The 9786-nt window shown below is 42.2% G+C and overlaps 1 protein-coding gene across 1 annotated transcript in view; it reads left to right on the plus strand.

The window, feature by feature from the left end:
• SMAD6 (SMAD family member 6) overlaps window positions 1–9500 on the plus strand; it is a 75535-nt gene extending 66035 nt beyond the window's left edge. Inside the window, exon 4 of the mRNA XM_077828227.1 lies at window positions 8593–9500. Coding sequence (XP_077684353.1) covers window positions 8593–9134 — 542 coding nt within the window. The 3' untranslated portion in view covers window positions 9135–9500. The remainder of the gene's footprint in view (window positions 1–8592) is intronic.
• The last annotated feature ends 286 nt before the right edge of the window (window positions 9501–9786 follow it).

Raw genomic sequence — 9786 nt, forward strand, 5'->3', positions numbered from 1 at the left:
AGCCAGGGCTTTGTCAAGCCTGACCTTAAAAACTTCTAAGGAAGGGGATTCCACCACCTCCCTAGGTAACGCATTCCAGTGTTTCACCACCCTCCTAGTGAAAAAGTTTTTCCTAATATCCAACCTAAACCTCCCGCACTGCAACTTGAGACCATTACTCAAGTCCCTTGTTTTCACTACTTCAGACAGGGGAGAGGAATTCCTATCAAATTATTGCATATTCTTGGAAAGTACGCATACTATCGGGGACGCTAACAGCCTGCTATTAGAGCTGGAAATTGATGTAGAGCGTATGCTGCATTCCTTCATCGTTGGTTTTATTGGACAGAAGGCAGAGCGATTTGCAGTAAAGAATGGAAAACACCTATTAAAAATGTCTAATGCTGACTGTTCTAAAGAATTTTACTTTTAATTCAATGCAAAATCAAGTTTTGAAGTTATCCTCTCTTTAGTTTGTAGGGAAATTTAGGTTAAGTGGTAATTTCTGAAAAATATAATAACAAAAACTACTTTCCTAATGGGCAAACAGGGCTTTGCAAAAGTTGTGAGGTTAAACAGATGCAGAACTCTGTAATTGCTAGCAGGCTCCAGACTTTACAGATGAAAAGCCACAAACTTTACTGTAGCTCAATCTATTGGTCTGACTAAGACTTAATGTGGGACAACAACAAAGCTTAACAGTTCGTGTGGGGGTACATTGGGCATCTCAGATACATGATATTCTAGGGAAAAGATGATCTAGAAAGCTAGCAAAAAGATACAATTTTTCTGCACAGCAAATGATGTTTGTTTACACTGTACACCATGGAAGATTTAATTACAAATGAAATTCAGCTGCTCAGTACCTGATTTCTGTTCTTTCTACTATAAGTTCCGTCTGTTAGTCATCCTCTGCTCTCCTCATAAAATTTAAGCATTTCAATAGAAATATATAACTGTTATGTTTTAGTATTTTATAAAGAAGAAAATAGGCATGCAGACCTGGAACAAAATAGTATTCTCACTGGATGGCAATAGACAGGGGGAAATTGTAATATAAGGCCAGGTTGGTTATACTCATTCCAAACTCCTTGAATTCAGTGGGTTGTACAGACATAACTGAGGACAGAATTTGATTTGGCTGATAGTGTTTTGGAAATCCTTGACTGGCTGAGACTTCAGACAAGTACAGATTTATGTTAATACCACTGACTATATTAATGCAGTTTTGCAAATACTGCAGTAATACTGCAAAGAGGTTCAGAAACTTCTTTTTAAGCAGTTCCTTAAGTCTTAAAATTACTGTTCTTCATTCCGATTAGAGATTTGTGAGGTTGAAGAACTCGCTATGTCATATTTGGATCTAAACAGATCTTTTTATGAGTCAAAATTAACTTTGAATCTTCTTCCCTTACTCACTCTCCTAAAACTGCATGTTCCCATGACTAGTGCCTGGCAAGTCATCTTGACATGTTTTGGGAAGAGCAGAGTCTAGCTGACAGTATTTATTGATGTGCTTGGATACATGTTCATCACGGAACTGTGGATGAAGTCATGGCTCTTCCAGAGAAAGCATGCTGATCATTTAACTCCCCTGTAAGCCATGGGCTGTAGGTTCTTTCGAGATGGTAAAGGAGATAAAGGCTTTTGGTCAAAGGGTTAAAGAAAAAAAATCTTCAGTGTTTACAAATTCATTGTGCTGTGAACAGTCTGGAGAACTTGGAAGGGCTCTTTATGATATAGTGACTCACTGAGCTGTTTCCAGCCCTTTAGGAAGATGGAAGGGAAATTTGCCGGAGTTGGGATTCATTTTTTGCTTTGGAGCCCAAAGCAAACAGGTTGTAAGGGTGCTTTTGTTTATGTAGGTCAATGCAATGTGTCGAGCCAAAGGGCTAAGTTATGTGATTGTGCTGGACGTTACTTCCCTAGAATAATTTTCTTAGTTGAACAGGAACTTTAACTTCCGCCCAAAGGTTTTGACAATTAACTGTATTCAGTTTGACACATGCTAACGCTCAGTGTGTCAGAAGGCAAGTAGCAGATCTTTTATAGCTTGGCTTTAAAAATTTATTTAAAGGGTGGATTTAAAAATGGTAGAGTCCAAGATGGAATATGCCATTTGGGGTTTATAAGATGGTGAAAGGTTAACCTTGTGACTGCCTGTGAGCTAGTCAAGAACTGAATAAACCTTTCTCTTATCTCTGGGTGTGTGCATGTGAAGAATGGCGGCGGATACAGTTTTAAAGACTTCATCTGTGAAGTTTAGAAGAAAAACATGGGGATGACTTTGATGGGAGAACAAAAGACTCCCATTTTGTCAGTCCAGCCTATGTAATTTGCTGATTTTCTGGATTCAGACTGAGATTTTCAAAGGCACCTAAGTGACTTAGGCGACTAACTCCCAGTCAGTTTCTGTGGGATTTGGGCACCGAACTCCCTGATGCAGTTTTGAAAACTGCAGCCCCAACATTAACCTCTCTCTAGGCCAGGTGTTGGCAACCTTTGAGAAGTGGTGTGCCAAGTCTTCGTTTATTTACTGTACTTTAAGGTTTCACTTGCCAGGGGCCCGCAGTTGGAACCCCAGACTGGCAGCGGGGGCAGCAGATGGAACCCCGGACTGGCAGCGGACTGAGCCACTCAGCCCGCTGCCGGTCTGGGGTTCCGGCCGCCAGCCCCTGCCAGCCGGGGTCCCGGCCCCGCTCAGCCAGCTGCCGGCCCTGGGTGTTCCGTCCATCCAGGCTGGCAGCGGGCTGAGCGGGGCCAGCAGCCGGGGCACCGGCTGGCAGCAGAGTGCCACTAAAAATCAGCTCGCGTGCTGCAGGTTGCCGACCCCTGCTCCAGTTATTCCATCGTGCAGCTGTTTGTCTTTTGACAGTGATTCTTATTGTGAAAAGAAAAAAGATCAACAAGCAGTCATTTAAACGTATGTTGTCTTTTTCATTGTGACAGTAGTTCTGGTCCTTCCACTCTAGGATCGAAACCTTTTCGTAATGATAGGTGATGTACTTGTTTTTAAAGTAGGGGTGCCATAAAGTTGGACTAAATTTTCAATCAGATTGCTGCTAAATTCCTGTCTAAATTAAGTGGCTTTTGAAAGACTGACAAGCGAGGTGACACACACCAAGGGATGGGTCAGTGGTTAAGGAGTAGCCTACGAATCTGGGAGATCTGGGTTTAAGGTCCTACTACAGGTTTCCCGGCTGAGGTTGGGCAGGGAGCTTAGCCTCTCTGCAGCCCAGTTCCCCCGCTGTAAGAAATGAGGGTAATAGTATTTCCCCAACTTGGATTGTGAGGCTAAATACATTAAAGATTGGGAGGGGCTCAGATACCTTGGTAATGGGGCCCATAAAAATATGTAAGATAGAAATTCAACGTTTGACTCTTGTGTCGAGCTGTACACAAAGGAAGGCTCAGTGTGCTTGGGTACTGTTTTCAGGGCTGTGCTATTCTGTGCTTATTACATTGGTTATTAGGGACCTAATTCACAGCTAGCTTGAACACAATTCAGGGCACCGTAATCCATAGTCCGTCTGCAGAAGCATTGTATATTGTGCCGAAGATCAAGCTCAGCTCAAGACACGCCCTTTTTCTTCATCCGGGGCACTCATTTTCTCAGGCTGGACAGTGGACATTCCAAACAGGAAGCCCAGAAGGTATTTCCAGTGCAAACAGGAGAGCACTTTTAATACCCATTCCCCTTTTAATTGCTTCAGCAAGGAATGGGCCAGCCTGCAAATCACGGCAGCTTGCATTAACTTCTAGCCTGACCTCCCCTTGTGCTAATTATGGATCTAAAAAAAATAAAAACCAAATCAGTATTAGCACATGCTCTCATTTATTTTATTTATTGGCATTTCTAAGGCATCTGTTGCCATAGTAACCCAGTGCCAAAGAGTCCTGAACTCCTGCTCAGAACCCCATGTAAGTATTAACATCCCCATTTCACAATTGGGGGATGGAGGCACAAAGGGTCAGATTTTTAAAGGCATTTTGGCACCTATCTGTAGAAATACCCTGACAAATCGGCCCTGAAGTGGCTGCCCAAGCACTAACAGCAGAACAGCTCCGCTGACTTCAGGAAAGCTACCGTGACTGGTGTATGTAGGTGTAACAGAGCTGGATTTGGTATGCCATATGTTACAAAGAAAGATTTTGATGGAATTTGGGCTCCTGAGTGCAGAAGCTAAATATCAAAGGTAGCTCAGGAATGGAGAACATGTCAGTGAGAAACTGGCATATTTATTGCTAAACTCAGCCATGAATGTCTTATTTTCTGTATGTATAAAACCCTATACCAACAAAATTAACTTCCCATTGGAAGTATTTCCCTCCTGTCCCTCCCCTTCCTCCCACCACCGGTTTAAAGATTCGGAGTGTTCCTGGATGGGCGTTGGGGTGGAGAAAAGGAGAACTATAATAGAGGAAAGGGGAAGCTGCAGTGAATCCACTGTGTATTTTCTGCTCACCCATCCCACTTGGTCTAAATGTAATTCCATCCCCACCTCACGCTCACTCCCAGGAAAGCCAGAGTTCTCCTGGCACAGTATATGTAGAAACACAGCGCTTACGCTAATGCATACCAACTTTGAGCTTTCTACAGCAACATCCTTTGTCTCATTGTTTTGGATTTTTAGCCACAGAGCTGGGATTAGGAGATAGAGATGTGTGTTGCCACTTTCTTTTGTTCTTGCAGCGTATGAAAATGATACCTGTCTGCACATCCGTGTCTATTTTATGCAAAATTCACCTATGAACTTGTGAGTAAGACATAACCAGCAGTGGTTTTTGAATTAACCTTTCTGTTTTCCCTTTGTTGGCCAGGCCGTAGTACAGAGTGGAGCTGGGGACTTCTGTTTCCTTGCAGATTCACCAAGCCTCACTGATAGAATCAAATAAATCTTTGAAACAAAGGCTGTTAGGAAAAGACTAAAAGAGCTACATCTGTATAAACTGGCGAAGGGCTTGTCTGCACACACAAACTGTAAGGCTTTAACAGTATAGTTAAAGCAGCACAACCCCCCTAGTGTGGATGCAAGGGGAGGGGAATATACTGTATTGGTGTAAGGCACCTTCATGCCAATATAATTATGTCCACACTGGGGATGTGACAATTTAACTACTTGAGTAGAGAATCGCACCCCTAACTGAAATTGTTAGGGATACAGACCAGGTCACGGAAATGATTCACAGGGTAGTGAAGGTGGTAATGAGATAAAGAGAATGTATTTAGGGTGGTACAAGGAATATCACTCGGAGTAACAGGGCAAAAGTAAGAAGGGAGAAATTAAGGCTGAATATTAGGGAAAACTTTCTGACAGCTCAATTAGAGTGTGTAGCGATCTCCCCGGGGGGGTGTGTGCGCACGCCAGGGAACCCCATTGCTTGGAGCTTTACAAACTAGAGTAGAAAACGTACTATTGAGAACAGTCATGGGAGCTGGATTTGGATTAACTAATAGACCTTATGCATCTTCTGTTTCTAAGATCCTGGGAAGAAGAATCTTATCTGAAGTCCATCGCCTGTGTAATGTCGGAGTAAATTCAGCCCCAGGATCCTACCTTGTTTTTCATCCAAAATTTTAGTAGCCTGCTTATGAAAGGCAGTCAGATAAATTTCTTTGTTTAAGCGTTAGCACTACTGACCGTGCAGCTTCTGAGAAAACCTGTTTACAACCAGAGCATTTGTGGAGCCAAAAGATGCTTTTAGCCTTGCCTAGCCTTTTACGGAGGAAGTTGAAAAACAGGTTTCAAAAGCTGGAGGACTCTGAGAGTGAAATCCGTGCCACATTGAAGTCAACAGTCAACATTGAAGTCAATCCTTGCCCTTTTACTTCAATGGGTCCAGGATGTTGCCCTAAATTTTTGGTAGTCGCTGAGCACTGGCTTGCTCCTTGCTCCAGGGAATCAGCTAGCAGGTCTCATTCCCCACAATGTAAATGCCTTCAAACCTCCGGGTGGGGACTCCGTAGAAACAGGGCTGGAGCTTCTGCTTGGCAGCCATTCCCCTGGATGCGCGAGTGTGTTGGGTCCTGGAGATTATATATACAGATGTATGGGGGATCGGGAGAGCCGTTCTCATACTTCCTTTGAGGTTTGTGCCTGTGACAGCTCATGAGCATCAACATAAAGGGGCTAGTGCTCGACAATAAACATTCCCCGTCCTTGTCTTGCTTGCAGCCAGATTTTCGCCAGGCTGTTCTATGTTTAGAGGTGGAAAAGCCCAATTACCTACCATTTTTCTCCTCCTTCCTGCTTCCCCCCCCATTAAAGTTGTATAGCTACAACTCAAGTTAAACTCTAACAAAGCAGCTTAATTCAAAGACTGTTAATGGGAAGGAAAGCCCATTCCACTCCAGTGTAATCTGAGAATGAAAAGAAATGGGGCTGTAGGCCTGTGCTTTAAATCCGGTGCCTTAATAGAGTCTCTGAAGCAAAATAATGGCATCACCCTGTGTGTGAGTTAATCAGACTTGATGGCATGAAGGCAGAGAGGTCAACAGGCCACGGTCTTGTGATATATTGTCAGGGAGCTTAATGCACGGTATAGAACAAGGCTGGCTCAAAGCAGAGCTCCTTGCCGGGTTTATAGCTCTGGGACCCTTGCCCAGAACAAGAATGTTAGGCGTATTTTATACAGAAGTGGCCAACTTAGGTTGGTTATGAAAAGACCAGTCCCTACATGCAGTAACAAATGAAGTAATTGTTTTCTTTAATTTTTTGTTTGCTTATTTATTTAAGCATGGCACTTGTAGCTAAACATAGTTTTGCCAACAAAGTAAACCATTTAGCACTAAACAAATCTAAAGCCGAAAAATCTAACTCCAAAGTTAATGTCCTTAAAAAAAAGGAGCTTCGTATAGGTGAAGGAAAGTGTGCATAGCTCACTCTTCTGATGGGTTTAATCTGTGCACTTCATTAGTATTTTGAATGCCGAGAGAACTCTGATGCTGTATATCAGAGCTAATTGAAATGCCACTGACTCAAATAGAATGGAGAATATGGATGAAGAGTCTCTGTTTATTATACGGTCATCCTTGAAATCACAGAGTGGATTTTTGGAAAATGGCCTGTAAGCATCAGGATTACGTGTTTGGAAAGAGCCTGTTTCACCTTTTAGGGCCCCTTTTAGAGATGTAAATTCCTGTACAATTTCTAGAGGCACTGTAAATAGTGATAAGCATGAACTTTAAAGGCACCTCCAGCTGTCCCAATACCTTCATTCTTCATTGAACGTGGCTCGGAGAAGGAAGAGACCTTCCCGTTGGTCCGGAAGATCAGTAATTCAAGGTTACATACAAATATTTGTATGGTTTTATGGAAAATATTATACCCTTGGCATGAAAGGGTGCCTCACATTTCTTGTTCTCAGTAGAGGGACACCAGAGCTTGTGTCGAAGATTGTTAGCTAGGAGAAATCTTCCAGAATATGCTTGCATTCAAATCCTTTACCTTGACAGGTAATAACAGTTCATGGGTATATCTGTACATTACATGTCAATATGAGTTTGCCTTTGAAAACCAAGGTACATTGTTTTATATGTTCCGTGACGATGATAGTGAAGGCCTGGCTGAAGTAACTTTTGTTTTCAAAATTGAGTTGGAAGAAATTTCACCGACATTTTGTGTCCTTTGGTCTCCTAGATTGTCAAAGGAGAATATTAATGTTTAAGTTAATATGGGAGTTTATTCCCTGGTATTCTGATAAAATACTTCCCCCATCCCCTGACATCAGGTGGGACATGAAGGAACTTGCTTTGGTTCTGTTGGTATTTGAGGAAAAGTGCAGTTGGCTAGCAGATAATATGTGGGATACTAAAGTCTGAAACTATGCAGTTGAGTCACTTGCTGTGATCAGTGAGAACTGTCGGACCTGTGACCATCCTCACCTTTAATATTGAAAAGCATACCATGGAGGCTATAGATCCCAGGCTTCTGTGTCCCAAGACAGAGCACTGCATGCTGAGACATTTGATTTCCTTGACCCCTACCTATATGTTAAAGAGGAAGAGCTCTACAGTCAGCTAGGTTTCCCCTTCCTCCAGAAAATTTAAGGGGCTGTTAATTTCACTACTCATGTCAGTTAATATGACTCGCCTGAGTCAGTGTTGCATGTTCAGCCCCCTAAGTTGTAATCAGTGCTACTAACCAGCTAAGAATTTGCACCTCCTGTTACATATTTATTTTGTTTCTCCCGACCCACCACCCAGTCTGGCCTTCCTGGTTTGTATTATCCTCCTGCTAAGTCTTGTCTTTTGGATTGTAAATTCTTTGGGGCAGGGACCATTGTTTATATGTCTGTATAGCACCTAGCCCAATAAGGTCCAACCTGCTTGTGGCCTTTAGGCACTATCACAATACAAATGTTGAAGTGTAATAGGTGGGATCTGCGGGATCCTGATAAGTCGCTGGAACGGCCCACAGCTTAGACCATTTGGATGGCTCTGATCTAGGCACAGAGGGTTTGCTGTGGGATTGACTTAGTTTGGGGTTTCTTTCCTTGTGTCATTTTCAAGCAGTGGTAATTATTAAAAGGGTTATTTATTCGTGTGTGGCTTGAAATAGGCCAATGCTATATCAGCAACCTTGAATGTATCTTTGCTTTTCCCCCCCACAGATGCCAGTATGTCACCTGATGCCATTAAGCAGAGCCACTGGTGTAATGTTGCCTACTGGGAACATCGGACTCGTGTGGGACGCCTCTACACAGTGTATGAACAGTCTGTCAGTATATTTTATGACCTACCTCAAGGAAATGGCTTCTGCCTCGGACAGCTAAACCTGGAAAATAGGAGTGAGACTGTTAGAAGGACTCGAAGTAAAATTGGCTATGGGATTTTACTTAGCAAAGAACCGGATGGTGTGTGGGCCTACAATCGCAGTGAGCATCCTATCTTCGTCAACTCCCCAACACTGGACATTCCCAATTGTAGGACTTTAATAGTACGCAAAGTGATGCCTGGCTATTCGATAAAGGTATTTGATTATGAGAAGTCTTGCCTCTTACAACACGCCACGGATCTGGATTATGCAGATGGGCCCTACGACCCAAACAGCGTTCGGATAAGCTTTGCTAAAGGATGGGGGCCATGTTACTCGAGACAGTTCATCACGTCATGTCCTTGTTGGTTGGAGATATTACTCAGCAACAGTAGATAACAATCAGCCTCTGCCGAAAGAAAGGGAAAAAAAGAGAGAGAGGGAGAGAGAGAGAGAAACAAACACAGACTATCCCAAATATCATCTACCTAGATTTAATATAAAGTTTTATATATTATATGAAAATATATATTATACTTGTAATTATGGAGTCATTTTTACAATGTAATTATTTATGTATGGTGCAATGTGTATATGGACAAAAAAAGGAAAATGCACTTTGGCTTATATAATTCTTACAATACAGATTTAAAAAAATTATACAGCAAAAATAGGAAAAAGACCTAATTTTGATGTATGGTTTTTTGAAATATTATTAATACCAGACAAAAAGCTAATACCAGTCACTCATTGATAATAAAGTATTCGCATATAGGGGGTTTTCATTGTCTTTTTTTTTTTTTTTTTTTTTTCCAAAGAGGGAAGAACAGTTATTTTTCTGTCTTTAAATAAAGTTCTGAGCAGTCTCTCCTCAGGCATTCTGGAGTCAATTTAGATTTTCCAGAGTGAAGATTGCAGGCTCAAATCCATGCCAATTCACTTAAAAAAAAATCAACTCCTTTCTGACTAGAGGGCTCCAGTTGTCTCCAGTGCTTCATACATGAAGGGAGGCCAAGAGCAAGGGGGTGGAAAAAAGGATTAAAGAAAATCT

The sequence above is a fragment of the Eretmochelys imbricata genome, chromosome 10 (genome assembly GCF_965152235.1).
Source record: "Eretmochelys imbricata isolate rEreImb1 chromosome 10, rEreImb1.hap1, whole genome shotgun sequence".
Lineage (NCBI taxonomy): Eukaryota > Metazoa > Chordata > Testudines > Cheloniidae > Eretmochelys > Eretmochelys imbricata.